At 42.5% G+C, this 18,046-nt stretch overlaps 1 protein-coding gene and 1 long non-coding RNA gene across 2 annotated transcripts in view; one reads left to right on the top strand and one right to left on the bottom strand.

The window, feature by feature from the left end:
* Window positions 1-14,411, bottom strand: part of HHIP (hedgehog interacting protein) — a 74,851-nt gene extending 60,440 nt beyond the window's left edge. The window contains exons 1-2 of the mRNA XM_064651682.1: window positions 13,543-14,411; window positions 6,280-6,475 (exon numbers count right to left, since the gene is read on the bottom strand). Coding sequence (XP_064507752.1) covers window positions 6,280-6,475; window positions 13,543-13,809 — 463 coding nt within the window. The 5' untranslated portion in view covers window positions 13,810-14,411. The remainder of the gene's footprint in view (window positions 1-6,279; window positions 6,476-13,542) is intronic.
* Window positions 12,632-18,046, top strand: part of LOC135412794 (uncharacterized) — a 45,721-nt gene continuing 40,306 nt past the window's right edge. The window contains exon 1 of the long non-coding RNA XR_010429953.1: window positions 12,632-12,907. This is a non-coding gene — a long non-coding RNA (uncharacterized LOC135412794). The remainder of the gene's footprint in view (window positions 12,908-18,046) is intronic.

Here is an 18,046-nt window from a genome sequence, read left to right as displayed (position 1 = left end):
ACATGTGCTATGTTATTAGAACGTGAAGGTAATTTGTCTTAAGTTGCCTTCATTCCTTTTTGTATTATTGGCAACTGTCTTACGATGTACTGTGGTCCAGGACATAACTCATAGGATACACAGAATTAGCACTTAATTGGAATTAGAGGCCTAATTTATGCATGGCTTTACCACTTGTGAATAATGCAGTAATCCATAGGTTTTGGCCATAAAACCTCTGGCTTACAATGTACAGTAAGAGCTGATCAGGGACAGCTGTGTTTCATTGGAAGGTGCCAGTTTCTTTTAAGCGAAGCTTTTTCAGAAACATTATCAGTTTTGACAAAATTTTAGTTAACATGATGTTTCTGGTCCGAACTCAAACTTCTGGTCTAAACGAGAAAGAAAGAGACAGCAAACCTCATATCACTATACTCCAATGTCTTGTAATTAGGGTGTTTCATTAGGAGGAGGAATATTCAGGTCAATGCCCCTCATCTGTCAGGCAAGAGTTTGACCCTAAGTCTCCCATTTCCCAAGTAAATGTCCTAACAACGACTTTATTAGCTATCCTGGGGTGGTCTCTCTGTGGCTTTCTTCATGGAAAATTTCGAAAGAGTTCAATTTCTTCCTTATGTGGAATAGGAAAATTTTTTAGATCCCAGAATTTTTGTGGAGTGGAAAGCCTTTCCCACCCAACTATACTTCTTTTCATATACATCTTCCTTTAAAAATATTGGAAAAATAACATGACAAAGCCTGCCTTTGGTTTCTATAAAATAATATCTGGAAACACATGGTAGTGTCTTGTGGTGTAAAAGTTTAATTACCATGATTTGGAGCTTCAGTAAATTTCATCTCTGAGGAGCTGGTTTTAATTTATAGTAGTTATTTGGAGAAAATGGAAGATATAATTCCAAGTGGAACAACGGAAGAGGAACTCTGATATAATCACAGAGTACTATTCCAAGGCTTGTAGATATAAAGCCAAATTCAAAGGTAATCTAAAATCTTGCTGTTGAATTATTTGACTTAAGAATACAGAGTTTTGTCTTTAATAATTTATTTCTCTAGGCACAGAGGGTCATTCAAAAAAAAGGCAACAGCAAATTAGAGGTGTACGATTACTAAGAATTTCTAGACTTTTCCAAGTATACCATCTCCTATTTACTATAGACAAATTACTCTTGGCTTGAATGGTTTCTTTAGTCAGGGAAGCTGAGAGCATACTGTGATCATGTTGTTCACTCAATACATGTCCCTTTCAAATAACAATCAGATGCAAACTCACTTGACTAGTGCAATGCCTTTTCTTACATGTAAGACTAATCCCATTTCCTTATGAAATATTTTATCATGCACTTAAGTACATGTTGCACTGCAGTTGCCTTTTGCTATTTAGCAAGCCCATCAGCAGGTTCCAAGAAGGGATAAGGCTTATGCTCCATTTTCATTACAAGTGCTTGTAAAAAAATGGGGTTAGAATTAAACTGAGAAAAATGTTGCATTACTGGAAATAATGTAACCTCTGTAAAGACAGTTTCACCTGTGTATTAAGAGTGGAATTTTGTTATTTTGTTGTATAAAAACCATAGTAACTTACAAAGAAGAAAAAATTTGCATGTGTTATACATGCTCAATTTAACATACTAACAGAATCACTGAAGGCAGTTAGAAAAACATTTGCTTCTACTCCCTATCTGCTTGAAGCCATTTAATGTCTTCTGTCTCGTGCTTAGATTGTAAGGTCTTTAGTGTAGTTTGCCATTTTGTTCAGCATTTGTACAGTGTCCAGAAGAATGGTCCCTGACAAGTGCCCCTAAGCAGTAGAACTGTTTGGAGGGAAAAAAAAAAAAGATCATTTTGCTCAGTCAAATACAGCTCCGTCACTGTCCTCTGTGAGAACTGTGCCTAATAGGGACTGCAACCCTTGGTCCTGTGTGAATTTCTGTACTAACTACTTTATTTTAAAACTCATACATATTATTACAAATTTCCTACCATCTGTGTACGTGTTGACAGAGCAGTGCCTGTGTTAACAAAGAAAATTGAAATCACAAAGGAAGATTAAACATCATGTTTAAGTGTCAGATTTTGCACAGGCTTGCATTTCTGGGCTTTTAAAACTTTCTGTCTTGCAAACAAGAATCAAATGACAGGCTTTTCAGTTAAGGCAGTTACAGTGAAGGCTTTCTGTATTCCCCTTTATAAAACACTGTGGGAATAAGTTGCATGATTACAAGCCTTTTCAAAGGAAAACTTCTGCTTTCAGCTGATCTCCACCTCCTCTCTCCACTTGTATTTGCATTCAGTTGTTCCTCGCACCGTATCTCCCTTCCTACCCTACCTTCACCAAATTCCATTTTGCTGGATTCCCTGCTTATCCATTCCCTTGCCTCTTCTCTTTGATATACAACTCCAGTGTCGTGGTAGCCCGTGTCCCAGTCTTTACAACAAATTAAGTTCCTATTCACTCCCTTTCCTCTTTGCACTGCACACAGGATTGAGTATCATCCACTCGTCTGAGTAGACTTACCCTGGCTTTGAGGACATTTGGAAATCAGGCTCACCTGCTTTATTTCTGCTGTGACCTTGAGCACACAGTTCAGTATTATGTAAAAGAAGCATTTTCCTGCTTTGGGGTTTTTTTTCCTGATTTGCACTTTTGACAGCTAGATGTGAACAAAAAAAATGCATTTGCCTCTCTCTTCTCAACTGCCAGTGAAAACCAAATCAAAGACATGATTCCAGACTGACTGTTTCAAACTGTAGTAAGTCCACTGGAAGCTCACATCATTTCCTATTGGTTTTCAAGTGACCAGTGGCCCTTTTCTCATACTCAGATGTTGCCTGTACCTGCACATGGGCAGTGCCAGGGTTAATACCCTTGATGCCCTTGTTATCGGTAGCAAACTTATGAGCCACTACTATTTTTTCTGCAGGTTGACTGTGTTGACTGTGACTATTAATCAGTGACGTTAGAACTTCTGGGAGTGCTGTGTGAGTTGTAGAATTTCTTAGAATTCCAGCATTTGGGGGTGGGGTGCCCCTGTTTGTTGTTAAAAAAATCCTATCAAGCATCTGTTCTTGTAATGCCTGGATTCAGATCAGGGCCTGGATCTGAATTCACCCACAATCATCTGGAACCCATTCCTTCAAATGAAAATAATGGAGACCAGACAGTTCAAAATCTCTCCCATGTCCTTGAATGGCACTGTGGCTGTGGCACAGGTTTGTTCCTTAGAATACACCACTTCCACTGGCATGGATCAAGTTTCTGCTTATGTCCAAAGGCAGAATCAGCCATGCCTTTCTTTACTTGCTACATTAACAATAAATATTAGACAGTCTTCCCTTATGACCTTGTAAAACTTAAAATTCATGTCGTTTGAAGATTCTTCATTAAACCACTTAACTCCAGTGTCTCCACCACTAATCACTTAAACTGAGGCTTACAGTAAAGGTTAGATGGGAAATAATCACAACAGTTACCTGGGATGAAGCAGGGAAGTTCTAATCTCATAGTTTTTGTGAAACATTACACTGTCCTGCATATCCACACAATCCTAACAGCTATTTTTATTATTCTGTTTGAAGAAAGAATAGGGTCCCCTTTTTCTCTGAATATTCCTAAAGAAGTCAATAGAAGTTATGATACAGTTATAACTGGTGGGCAAACTGCTGTCTTCAAAAGAGTTAACCAAGCATCTGCTACAGTTTTCATCTTTGCAAAAAGAGACAGAACAATAAATGAATTTTTGAAGCTAACTCAGTCTTGGTTAATATGTAGTGCTAAAATTTCAATCCCAGAAAAGATGCTTGCTATCTTAAAATGCTAATAATATTTCTCATTTGTGCGGGACTTAAGGGATAAAATTATTTTTGTAGTCAGCGATTTCCTTAAACTCCGTTGCATTGGTGTTCAGAAACAATTAGCACTCCCTAATGGAGGAAGAGTAATTATTCGACTTTTTAACAAATGCACAGTGAATCATTGCCAGAGACCTTGGGTTTGGGGGCCTGTTAATTTTCAACTCTTTGTTTAATCCTCCAGGCTAAGCTGAAAACACAGCTTCCCCATTTTCTATTTTTTTCTGTCTTTGGCAATAAATATTATTACGGATATATGAGTCTCACAAGGAAAATAGAAACCCCAAATAAGTTGTTATTGTAATTATTTATATTTCAGAATGTATAAGACTATTGAACTATACTAAAATCCTGTAGGCCATCTTCTCAAAAAGAGGGACCTGAATCTTAATTAATACCTTTGGGAATCCTAGAATAGGTATCAGCAACCATATGTACCAGTCAAGTCACCAAATTAACCCTGTTGGTGGATGTAAGTATGCAACAACTTTTTGTTAGCACAACCTACTTTCAGAACAAGTATTTAGAATGATTATTAGCATCTGATTGATGTAGGAAAAATCCTATTTTAACTGATGCTGAAGTATGTAAGCTCTTTTCCTGCAAAGCACAGTGCTCTGCCCAGTGCTAAAGTTATGCTTTCATCTGGTTATCTTTCAAGACAACCTGGGTGGTCACAAAAAGCACTTGACATCTTGATGCACTTCAGCAGTTTTACATATACACAAACTTTGTAGAAAAATAAATTTGTCATTCGTCACCGCATATGTTGATCTGAGGAGCGAGGTTCCTGTGGCTACAGCTCCTGTGCTGCTCAGCCCTTTCTCATTCTCTCTCCCTCCCTCCACCTCCTCATTCCTTCTCCCTTTTCCCTCTTTCACTTTTTTCAGTTAAACACATTGTTTCCTCATAAACACAGAATTTCACAAAACAACTATGAGGGTCGTGCTCTGCAGAATATGATAATCATTTGCACTAGCTACAAACTCATGTCAAAAATGTCTTTGTGTGGACTTCTTCTATGGGCCAAACATTTAGAATATCTAATCTGTTATCGCTGTTCAGCAGGCAGTCTTGGCAACTATGATCTATTCTGCTTTGCTTTGGGGAATGTGATAAAGAGCAAGAAACAGCTGGTTTAAGAAAGCCTTAGAAACATCTCTTAGTTTATAAAGACAATAATAATATTTTCATATTTGAATGGGTTGAGATACATGTTAAACCACAGTAAAGGGAAAATGTAAGTCAATTCAAAATGTTTTCCCAAGTCAATAAAAGAACACTGCAAAAAAACTCCTGTGCTCTTGGGATTTCAGAGAAAACAAGTACACACTGTACACATGCAATTAAAAAACCCTCCTCCAAATCCCATCCACTTAAACTATCCCCTTTACTCAAATATGTTTATATTCTATTACAGAGATGTGTTCATATGTAAAAAATGACTATTCACAAATTCATTTTTCGTCTCATTATCAACTCTTTTTTCCAGTCTGCTAGTAAAAAAAAACCCAAAAAAACCCAACAACAACAAAAAAGAAATCTCAAAAGAAATCTCAATCAATTTAATTATTTTCTCCTGTGTGGCATTGTTTGTAAGTAGTGTTTGGACGGCGAAAAAAGCATAGTTTAAAAATGACAGTCTTAAACATATAAATAATTTACTATTGAGAATACCAAAGATGTTATTTAACGTAATAGTGTATTAAGACAGTGTTTCTAAAAGAACCGTCTTCTGCGGTTATTTTGTTGATACGGTTACAAGTGATAGCACACATTTGGTGACTGCCTTAGACAAGGCAGGGGAAATTCTGCTTTTGGTTATGTCCAGCTAACTCTACTGACTACACTGAGGAAGTGTTAGGTTAGTTAAGAATTTGGTCGTTAACAGCACGTTGGAAGTGATTCAAAGATCACAGAAGTCTATCAAATCGTTCCCTTTGATTTCAATGGGCTTTAAACCCTGTGGAAAAAAACATCAGTTTCTAGGGTAACAAAACCAGAAAAAAACACTTTACTCATCAGCTTTTAGAGTCTAAAGCAAACAGTCAGGACCTTTTATTTCTTGCATTTTGGAGCAATCTATTGTTTAGAATAGCCTTTTGGATGGCCAACTGTTTGTTTGCATGATTTGAATTAACAGGCAAATGTTCCAGCAAAGGTAAAAGTTTGAGGTGCCTTTGACAACAATCAAGCCACTTGTGTGTCATGGAGAGTTTAACAGGAGGGTGGTAAGAAAGTGCTCAAAATATTTACCTCCCTACATAAGATCCACTGTGAAGACTGAAACATTCTGTCTTTGCTTGGGCAAAATCCCCTGAATATAAATGGGAATTTTTCCCAATTAAAAGCCGGATCTATAACCGCTCAGGCAATATCAACATATCAAAACAGACATCTCTTAGCCCCGTATTTCGTTATGGGTTTTACCTGGTATGTGACCTCTGCAAGTATAATAGAATTCTTTACAATAGTCTCTGCACAGGTAGGGAAGAGTTAGTTCTCTTTCAGCTGTTTCCCCTTTCTCAGGTGAGTGGAATAGGTTCTGAGCGTGAGGTGAGCAGTGTGCACATTTGATTTCCTCCAGTAGCTTCGCACATTCTGTGTTGTTGGTAACAGAAAGTATCTGCAAGCCACAAACCAGAGACAAATAAGCACATGACCTGTTCCCCCATCTTACACAAAGGAAGATTGCATGACCTAATGTAATAAACAATGCTAGTGGGACAAATACGGTTAGTATCAATGCATTTTGTTTCAAGTGCAAATGAAATTACTATGAAATGTGCAATATGCCATTAGTACGGTGAGATTTTCATTTCTCTGATTTCTTACATAAGATTCTATAAGAACCTTATATAAGATTCTATAGGATTTCTTATCTGAGCTTGCTTCTCAGATAAGAATAATAGCACTGAAGTTATTTTAAAGACTCATGCCTGCCATCTCTTAATCATATAGGCAATCTCTCAGCTAGAGAGATATGTATATAAGGAGCAGTTACAGCAGCAGGCCTTTTATCCACTTCTCTTATGAGACATACCTACAAATCCAACTTGTAAGGTGTTTAGAGGCTAAAAATTAAAGTTCTACCATCAAAACACATCGGGAAAAACATGTCTAGGTATGTGTAAAATAGGTGTATCTTGCACGACACCACTGCCTGGCTACTGAAATGACTGCTGTGGAATTGAGCAGGTGCCGTGGATTTTTCATGCTTTAAATGCTGCTCTGCTTTTTGCTCTCTCTAGTGCAAACTACTTGGAGGCAGGAAAACCTGTGTGTTTTCAGCCATATCTTTCTACAAGTGAAAAAGCAGAATTTGTAACATCTTGTTTGCGTCAATATTGAATCTGTAACTTTGTCCTGAAAAAAAGAGCATATATTATGTATGCATAGCACTTGAAGAAGCATGAAACCACGACTGATGATGTGTTTAAGTAAACACAGGAGCCTAAGGAGCACAATGTCATCAAATCGTGAAAAATAATGGAAAACAGCATAGTTGTCTTTATTAGCTTTTGAATGCAGTGCACTTTGTTAATCTATTGTTAACCACATGGATTGTTTTTTGATCATTCATCCCAATGGTGGGTAGTGGGAAATGTGTTCCCTCTGTTGAGATCAACTGAATCTGATCCAATGCAAAAACAAAGCTCAGGTTCCTTCTGCCAGTTATTTAACAGAGTTATAAACAAGGACTGTAAGACACTGAGGTTAAGAAATATTAATGTGGCAAATATTTGTGTTTGTAGAATTCGTAAATATTTGTAAATAGCATTTTGAAAACATTGCTAGTTTTGCTATAGCTCATATCTCTGAGTTGATTTGTAGAAGGACTTTTCAATGTCACTCCTTTGCAACGTAACATTAAAGGGGAATTATCTAATTTACTTCTGAAAAAGTGAGTTATTCAATGCAGGAAGACTCCTGATATGTTTGAGTATGCTGTCTCCTACATCTGTTCTCTTCTTGGATGCTGTACTTTGATAACATAGTTCTGAACTCATCTTTTTATTTACAGATCATAACTACATGAACTTCAAAAGCTTGAGAGAAATGCACTTTCTGTTGTTTTCAACAGATAGGTATCCAAAATATTACACAATATATGTACAGCCTGTACATTTAAATGAAATTCTGGTTAAAACAACCTTGATTTAAAAGGCAAACTCTTCCAGGAAAATGTAGTCTTACCATACATATATTGTCAAAATCCATCTGAAATGTGTACTAAAGTTTAATGTTGTAAGTTGGGACCCTGATTAGAACAGCGTTTGGCTTCTATCCTTATTCTCGATACGCTGCCACTGGCCTCAAAAATAATTCCTCCAGATTTGCCAGGATCATTAAATGCAATAACTGTTCTGTTCTTGACACTATCTGTTCTCACACTATCCTCAGCTTCATAGCACCTGCAATTCAGTAATGTGATTAACATCTGCCCCACATATTGTTTATTATCTCTCTTCAGACCCTTCTTGAGAATGTAACTGTCTCACATATTTTGGAAAGGGTTTGCCTTCTCTCTCTCTCTTTTTCTTTAAAAAAAACCCCTTTAGGACGGTAATCAATTAATTGCATGTTGCATGTATGGCAGAAGGTTTGCATTGGTCCTGAATTCTTTGGGGAATTCTTTCCATGGCTGCAGGCTCTTCTCTCCTGAAAAAGTTTAGTTTCTTTTTGCTGGATTGCTCATTTGAGCCATAGCATTGCAACTGTTAACCTTAGTCTTGAGTTTTGTATGTTGTTCTAGATATGGTAAATGTGGAGGGAAATGCATTGAAGTCAAGAACTAAAAACACAATGACAACTACAATAAACTATAACCAAAATACATAACAACTAAAACTTTGAGCTTGACTTAATACTGACTAGGACTGCAGTCCAGGTAGTAAAAAATAGACTTGACGTGCTTGCAGTAATCCATGCTGCTGAGGTAATCTGCATGAGCTGCACTTTATTAAGGGATGCTGTGATTTTGATGGGAAGGGGCCTGTATAATTCATTCAGGTCATTGTCTGCCAAATAGAACAAAGTCTGAAGCCAACAGGGGATGACTAAAAGCACTATCCATAAATGCTACTTTTAAAGAACATTATGTCACTTCTCTCCTGAAGTGAGGATGAAATGGCCCATTTGGGTGTTTCCACCGAAGGAAACTGTACCTTGAGTACAGACCCTTCAAAGTACTTGCCTACATTCAGTAGTATCACCTGGTTTGCAGAAGTCTCAGATGTTTTCATCAGGGAGCTCATCTCAGGCAGTAAGCTTTCTTGTGGTAGCACTATGACAGTGTGTTTAGAAGTACAAGTAAACACAAGGTATTACTAGGTAATTATTCAGTGTGCTTATTGAATTAACTCCACAGTGATGCAGATAGAAAACTGTACTTCTACTGGAAGACTCCAGAACACATTGTGTATGGAGGGAGGGGGAAGGGGGAGGGGAAATAAATTACAGGATAGCAAAGCTAATTTACTGTTTCTTGTGGAAAACGTAATTGACGTTGCCTGGTGATACAGGCTTGCCAACATTTCAGTCCTCAAAGTTAAGACAAAAGGATCCTAATCCCCCTGAGCAGCTGCTATCCAGGAATTAACCACAGGAATTCACCCCCTCATGTCATTTCTGGAATGAATCTTGGTCATATAATAGCTAATCGGAAGATTAAGGAAAGAGAGTCAATCAATTATCTGAAAATCAAGTACAATGTTACTTAACTTTTAGAATGCTCAAGCAAAATAGGGTGGTAACATTTCCTCTGTGTGAGGTCTGATGTGTAACTCTGTCCTGGCTTGGAGATAGGACAACCTCTCTCTTCTGAATTTCAGTAAATCCATAATGTATTTATCCTGGAGTATATTAAAACAGTTTTAAGCGAATTCTGAAACACTTATTTGAATTAAGCTTTTTGGATGTCTACTCTGAAAGTGACCTTAAAGTTGACAATGGCTTTGGTCTTTTGAAGAAATGTAAACTAATTTCCTCCTTCAATTTTTAAAGTCGTATGTGAAACCATCAAACTGCAGTGGTTTAAACTAACTGTGCTCTGGAAAATATGTAAAACTTCCAAACATTTATTGCAACATGCCTAATAATGATTATGCCTGCTGCTGACTAATTTACAACATCTGTAAGATCATCCTTTAATCTCTAGCCACATGAAAGTAAAATGGGTAGACTAAAGGTAAGATAAATCCTGGAATGCACAGGAAAACGTAGCATACTAAAGTGGTTTATCAACAAAAGGAAGAGTGCAAAGAAGAAACAGAAGATGACACAATAGACAGAAAATCTTTATGATTAATATTGTCATCTGTTTTGTGTACTCTGTCATATCTAGTTGGAGAAAGGCAGTATAATTTTGATGCTAACAGAAAAAAACCCAGTGAAATAAGTCATTGCATTAAGCCATATTTGATATACAAGCATTTATGTCTAAAAATCATGTGCTGATGAGATCGTTCAGCTGTTGAGTTGAACATATGCCTCTTCTGTATTATAGTGCTGGATTATGTCATTAAAGAGTTCGGTTTCAATTTTAGGGTAATATTTAAATAGATCATTGTACTAAGGCAGCTGTTAAAGGGACCCCAAGATGAGTTATTTGTTTAGTTGGATGTGTTCAACAATAGCCTTTGTTCATGAAAGAGCCAGAGCAAACAAATGATTGTAAAAGGGCACACTTGAAAACAATTACTTTTCACCCATTCCTTGACAGCCTTGGCTGTGAAACCATCCAAGGTAGAGAGGACTTCTTTGCCTTGTCAGGCTGCAAGCAAACTTTTAGAAAAACTGATATTACAATGTTTGACTGGGATGTAGCAGCCCTTCGAAAACAAGGGGATATTGCAGAAAAATAAAAGACAGAGTTAAATGTCAACAGGATGCAAATATTGTACTTGAGCCAGTGCAATGTTGTATCTGCTTATTACGGTAGCTCCATTTTATTTCCCAAAGAAGCAGGCAATGGTGGTCTTTTCATTATAAGCACAGATCAATACTTTGATCAAAAATTCTTGAAGACTCGGCATCTTGACCAAGAAGCTCTTATGAGAATGTCTACTGAGCATGCTCAATTAATTATTTTTTTTTTCTTTTAAGATGGTAGCATTCAAGTTTCTGTTAGTGGCATAGCCACTCCATCATGTGGGTATATTATGGAGTTTAAAAAAGCTGTTTTTGGAACTGTAGTAGAACGCAGTTTAAAAATGTGCTTTTAGAAAACTTACATTCAAATGTGTCCCATAATACTTTGCCATGTCTTTTACAGAATGACCATCTCATTCTGTCAAGTGTAAATGACATATACTTTGACATTTTTTCTAAATATATACTGATATGATAAAGCAGATTTATGAGTTTCATAAGCATTAATCTTTAGTGAAAAAAGTCTGATTTTACAACCCTGTAAAATAATATTCCTTAAAAAGTGTAATCTATATTAAAAAAAAAAAAACAAACAAAAAACAAAAACCGAAAAACCCCACAACCAATAAAAAGCCCAAATAAACAGGTTCGACAGCTCAGAAATAGATACTGTGGCATATAAGGTCACTTCCTCACACTTATGTCAGGTTTTTAGTACTGTTAGTAAAAGAAAAACCTACACTCAAAAGTAATTAAAAGATTTTTTTTTAGGAATAGTAAGAAGAGAATAAACCCTTCAACAGCACTGAGATGGAAAACTAACCAAAACTGAACTTCCAGTTTACTGCATTCAACCAGTTACCACAAGGGTCTCCAAGCATTGAATAATCTCAGTAGCATATATGCCACCAAGACATTGTAAACAGGGTGAATTAAGGACATATTTTCCAGTCTTGATTCTTTTTTTTTCTTTTTTTTTTTTCCTTTCTCTTTTTCTCAGCTAGATCTTTCAGGTTATCTGTGTGTGGTTAGTTTATAGTTTAATTCAATTATCACACAGGAGCTTAATGACACTGTCTCTAGACAACATGAAGAAATATATCTGCCTTGAATCTCAAACTGCTGCTGCATATGGTATGAATAAAGAGAGATCTGCAGCTGAAAACCTGCAGTAAGACAGTTCTCACTCATCTGGGAATAGAGGGGGTAGGACAAATGCTCCCTCAAAAGGCATGAACATTTGGACAGAGCTGGGGACTGAAGGAGAATGATGTTCTCCAGTTTCACCCATTAGTGAACCAACTAACAAACACAATGGTGTTGTTGTTATTCTTTTGCCATAAGCAACAGGACTCTGTGTGTGGGCAGCAGTTTAGTGGGGAGGAGGATAAGTCGACCCCTTTTTGTCCTATTGATTTTTTCCTATTTGCATGACTTGAGCAAATTAAATGATGCAATATGGCTTTTTGTTACAAAACAAAGTGAGAGATACCACCCAGACACATATGTTGATTCGTAGAAGCTGTTTACATGAGAATGGAGTGAAATCTACCGTGAACTGAGCATAAAAATTCGATTCAGGCTGGGTATTTTTTTTTTATTATGCTTGGGCCAGCAAGACTGAAACACAAGTTTTCCAAGAGTCTCTCAGACCTTGACAACTACAGAGTTGTAACTGAGGAATTCTTAATTAAACCTAAACCAGGATGAAATAGGGGAAAAAAAGAAAGAAAGAAAGAAAAGGAATAATAATAATAATAATTTAAAAAAAAGACACCTGATTGTTTATTTCACGTGCAGTGACTCTTAATGGCATTATTCAGCAACTTCCCTCCCTGTGCGTACCCCTGGATGCAGCACTGGCCATCATAGCAGAGCTTATCAAACACAGTCCTGCCGGGTTAGGTACCCACGCGTTTGAAAATCTAAGCAACAGGCTGATAAGCAGAATTTAACTTGCTGAAGGATGCAGAGAACTTGACGATTTTAAGAAATCGGTGGGCAGAGGAGGTGCTTCCCTTCACATGACCGCAGCTTGAAATTGGGCAGAGAGGCTGCCAGGTAATGTGAAAAGGCAGAGTGTCTCACGGCACCTGGTGCGAGGCACCGGTCCTGAGCGAGAGCCGTGAGACCGGAGTCCTGCAGCGGAGACTTCGGGGGTCTTTCGCCGCTGGTACCTGTAACTGTGAGTACCACCCGGGCCCCGAGGCGGCTGGAGACCACAGTGTTGCTACACCGGCACCAGCCGCAATCCAAACCCCCTCCTAACTTTGCTCCGGAGGAGCAAACTAGACACGAGTCTTCACCCCAGAAAAAAAGCCAAGCCGGATGGCACCGCCGGGCGAAGGCAGAGCCCCCTCCGCTGCCGCTGCCCGGGCGGCGGCCGGAGCCCGTCCGGCTCCTCCGCCCTTCCCCGCAGCCGCAACCGGGCAGCGGTACCTGCGGGCGGCCCGGCCCCGCTGCACCGGGACGGGGCCGGGGCCACCGCCAGAAACTCCGGCGCTGCGGACAAGAAGTAACTCGCAGGCAGAGCCGCCGGCCGGCACCGCGCTCCCCCCGCGGGGCGCCCGTCCCCTCCAGGGCGCGGACCTGCCGCGCTCCCCGCGCCTCCCGACGAAGCAGCCCCGCGCCAGGACCACGTCCCTGCCGCGCCCTCGCCCCCCGGGCAGGAACGGTCGCCCCCCGCCGCGGCATCGCCCCCACCCGCGTGGGAAACGCGGCAGGTTCGCGGCCGGTGCGTGGCTCCACGCGAAAAATAGGGAAACAACTCCGAAAACCTCCCCCCGGCCACAGCCCAGCGCAGCCCCAGGTGGTGCCTACCTTCGCCTCGGCGTGCGGCAGCCCCTGCGGCTCGGAGCGGGAGCAGCAGGACAGGCGTGGGTAGAGGCCGCGGCACATCGCCTCCCCGCCGCCCGGGGCCTCCGGGGACAGCACCCGCCGGTCCCGCTTCTTCAGCCGCCGCGGCGGGGTCCCGTTGAGGCACCTTCTCCTCCGGGCGCCGCTCTCCCCAAACTTGGCATCCCCCTCGAAGAAGCACAGAACCACGGCCACCAGCAGCAGCTTAAACGGCAGCATCTTGAGCATCATGCCTGAGGGAGCGTGTGAATGCACCCAAACCGGGGATGGGGGGGGTGGGTGGGGGGAGAAGGAAGGAGGGGAATCCCACTGACTTTTCTTTGCACTTCAGATCAGGAAACCACCTCCCTCCCCCAGAAGGGGAAAGTCTGGAGGAGAATAATAACAGTAGCGGTTAAAAAGCCGACGGAGGAACAGCACCTCGGCCACCCCTCGCTTCTTCCAAAAAGGCGGACGCGAAGAGGCAGGAGCGGGGGACCGAGCCCCCCGAGCCCCCGGCGGGAGGATGCTCGAAGCCGGCGAAGTTGTGCGAGCGGCACAGGTTTTAGCAGCTGCCGCTGCCGCGCCGAGGCGCCGAGGCTCGGGGCGGGCCGGGCAGCGGGCGGCGGCAGCAGCAGCCCTTCACTTGTCGTCCCATAGGAAGGGTGTCCCCGCGGCGGGACTGCGGCGGCGGCCGGGCCGGGCGATGCCCCCTCCGCTGCTGCTGCTGCTGCTGCCGGCGGCGGCTGCGGCTCGCCCGGGCTCTCATGTTTCGCTCCCTCTTTTCTTCTTCTTTTTAAGCGGCGCGCGGGGAGGTGCTGCCACCGCGCGCCCTGCACGTCACCCGGCGGCATCCACCGGCCGCGCGTGCCGCCCGCCGGGAAGCGGGAGCGGCGGAGGGGCCGCGCCCGCCGGGAGGGAGCGGCGCGGGGGCGCGGCGGGGGCGCGGGGCAGGCGGCACGCCCCGCCCCACAGAGATATCCCCCCCACCCAAAGGGGGTCCGGCTGCCCCTTTTCTCCCGGTGGAACGGGAGCCGGGCCTCCCGGAGGGAGGGAGGGAGGAGGCGGGCGCCTTCCCGCTCCCCTGTCTCGGCGGGAACCGGTGGAGCCGCGTCGGTGCCCGGTGGAAGGCGAGCGTCGTAGGTGGGTCCTGCGCCCCCGACGGCCGAGGCGCCCGGGGCAGGGCTCCCTCGGCGCTCGGCTCTGGGTCTGCTCGCCCGTGCCCGCCCATTGCCCCTATAACTCATCCCCGAACGCTAGGGAAGGTTCCAGAGGCGTGGGGCCAAGCGCGGGGCGGGCATCGACGGCGGGAGGTGCCCTCAGCTCCCGGTGGCTTTTTCCAGCGGAGCTGCGGAGTAGTTACTGCCACCGGAGTTGCCGTGGGTTCTCAGACCCCTCGGTGTCTGTGAGCGCGGTGACACTCACGGCTTCGTTCTGACCGTGATAAGCAAAGTACAACCTGTTGGTAATGGCGGCATGGAGGCCGTTTCTGAAGGTGGGAGGGAGCGGGATGTGGAGGGGCGAGCATCGTCCTGGTGTGCCGAGAACGGGGGACCTGTGTGTGGGAAGAGTGGGATGAGCCGAGTACTTTGCTTGGTGGCAAGAGAGCACCTGCTTGACCAGAAGCCAACCAAAAAGGGAAAGGCCAGCCCAATGTGAGTGGGGGGAAATGGATTTGGGAAGAAAAACGTTGGAAGCCCAGAGAACTCGAGCCCAGGGTAGAGGCCGAGAACGCTGAGAGGAGGTGCTGCAGAGCCCCACAGGTGGGAAGAGGGAGCTGGAGGAGAGGAAGGAGGGGAAGCCCTCGGAGGTGGCTGAAGTGAGGGTGCAGCTACTGCCACTGACTTGGGGGTAAAGGGCAGCTGGATAAATAGAGTCAGAGGTGTATTTAGAGAAAAAATTGGCTTGTACCCAAAGAGCTCCCTTAGCAAGGAGAAAGGGAAAGAAGTATTGCCTGGATGTGTGCTGATGTGTACTAGTGTCTCTAAACCAACTAGGCGCTGTTCCTGTTCACCTCCCATTTGTTTTTCACCAAACAAAATGAGTCTCTCCATATTTACATTTGAACTCTTACACAGTCCACGCTGAACTAAACAGGAGTTTGGCATAGATAAATGGTACATCAGATAAATTATTTAGTAGACATAAAGACTCTTTCCCCTCAAGTGCATTTTTGAAGCTTAGTATTTCCTTTAACTCACGACTACCCCTTGTCTTGACTCTCATTTGACTGACAGTGCTCCCAGGCAAGGTGGTGTTCCCAACCAAGGCCCGAGCCACATCCGCATGAGTGAGGGCGGCCTGTGGTGCAGCTTGGGTCCCAGCACTCATGTTAGTGAGAGAAACAAGGGTGTATTCTGAGGATACAGCATCCTGCTTTGTAGTTTTAGAGAAAAGTACTGCTTTGCAATGCATGAACTTGACTTGTTCCATGATCAACCTGACATGGCTGAACTGTAGCAATGTAGCTCTACTACAACAGCTCTGCCCTTTTCATTGCTCTGGGTTATTACATAGATTATTTTAAAATAAAAGTGAGTCTGGTATACATCAGAGTAACTGTATCAGAAAGAAGTCACTTTTATTCCCAAGCAGACTCCTTACAGAGGGTTGCTTGGCAGAACTGTAGTGGCCTAAGGACACAGCTGGAAGTCTGTATGCCTCTTTTCCCTGTGTAGGCAGGTGCTCATGCTTCTCATGCAGGTTGTGTACTGCTGCTCCCTTACTGGAGTGGGAAAGTAGAACTCGGTGGAAGGAAGCGAGTGTGGGGCAGATACCCTCTTGAAAAAACAAATGTTCCGTGAAAATATCCCTTGAGCAGTTGTGACCTGGTCCTTGCAGTTCCCGTCTCTCTGAAGGAGAGAGGAAGTAAAGAATATAAATCTGTATGATCAAAGTAATGCAGCTTTAGTAAATAACCTTTCTTCCTCCTTCAAGTGCTGCCTGCATAAATATCCATTTCTATGTATACCTGTACGAGTTCTCAGAGAAGGTGAGTTTGAGGTGTATTAATTAGATAGAGAATGATTTCCTGAAGTGGGGTTTAGATCAAGCTACCAAACTAAGAAAGAGATGGCAGTTTGTTCCAGAGGGTCCATTTCTACACAGAAATTTTACACAGATCTATGATGGAGACATTTTCCAGAAATTCTATGGAGTGTCCTTTTGACCTTGTATAATATAAAGTGCTCAAAAATTCGAGCTCTGTAGTGACAGAGTGATGTAAAGATGTATAAGCAAGACTTGAATAGGGTTGAATGTTCTTTAAAACCTCTGAATAGAAATTGCTGTTTCTTGGGGTTTTGTGCAAAAAGACCTGATTTAATCTCATGTTCTTTTCCACACTTTAAAAGTACATGTTGGCTTCTTTTTTAACAAAGTATTTTTCTCAAGCTGATTGATACAGGGTTTTATTTATAAACCTTTTTAATAATGCAAAGTTAAGGTCAGTATTAGTTTATGTCAGTTCAGGGTGCCAACTTTAGGTGACTTCCAGCTTCTGATAAACAGAGATAAGGGAATACTTATGAAGTAAAAACATATACATAGGAAATATGGATAATAAACACATCAGTTTTTCTAAGGCAACCTGGCTTCTGTCATACGAAGCTCATTACTAGAAATGATTAAACATGGTGATGCCATAGGTGAGCTGAGTAAATTCTGTTATTTGTTCAGATGGGTTACAGTGCAATTACGCGTGAAAAGGTTAGAAAGTTTTAAAAAAGGAAGCAGTTGCTGACACAATGTTTGAATATAGCTAGATTTTTCTTCTAGTTTTGCCTGGGAGATAAGCAGACTGTGCTTATTTATGCCATTGCTTTAATTATCTGTATTATTATCTATATCATGAGTCCCTGTATCATGTGGGTTAAATGTGACAGAATGCCCTTCCAAGAGTGTGAGGATAATTGTGGCATGCACCTGAACTTACTATCTCTCAGTTTATTTTATGTCATACATATTTTGCAAGGGAATTTAATTGCACCAAGAACCCTGCTTTAAGGTTTGAAGACCAGTTTAATATCTTTATCGATGATCTGGATGAGGGGAACGATGAAGTCCACCCTCGGTAGTGAACAGATGACACCAAATTGTGTGGGAGTGTTGATCTGCTGGAAGGCAGGAGGGCTCTGCAGAGGGATCTGGACAGGCTTGATCGATGGGCTGAGGCCAGTTGTATGAAGTTCAGCAAGTCCAAGTGCCGGGTCCCACGCTTGGGTCTCAACAACCCTATGTAGCACTACAGGCTGGGGGAAGAGTGGTTGGAAAAGTGGCCCAGAACTGGTTGACAACTGCTGAACATGAGCCAGCAGTGTGCCCAGGTGATCAAGAAGGCCAATGGCATCCTGGTCTGTATCAGAAATAGTGTGGCCAGCAGGACCAGGGCAGTGATTGTCCCCCTGTACTTGGCACTGGTGAGGCCACACCTCGAGTGCTGTGTCCAGCTTTGGGCCTCTCACTACAAGAAAAGACACCGAGGTGCTGG

This window comes from Pseudopipra pipra, chromosome 4 (assembly GCF_036250125.1).
Source record: "Pseudopipra pipra isolate bDixPip1 chromosome 4, bDixPip1.hap1, whole genome shotgun sequence".
NCBI lineage: Eukaryota > Metazoa > Chordata > Aves > Passeriformes > Pipridae > Pseudopipra > Pseudopipra pipra.
This window is presented reverse-complemented; position numbering and strand designations above follow the sequence as displayed.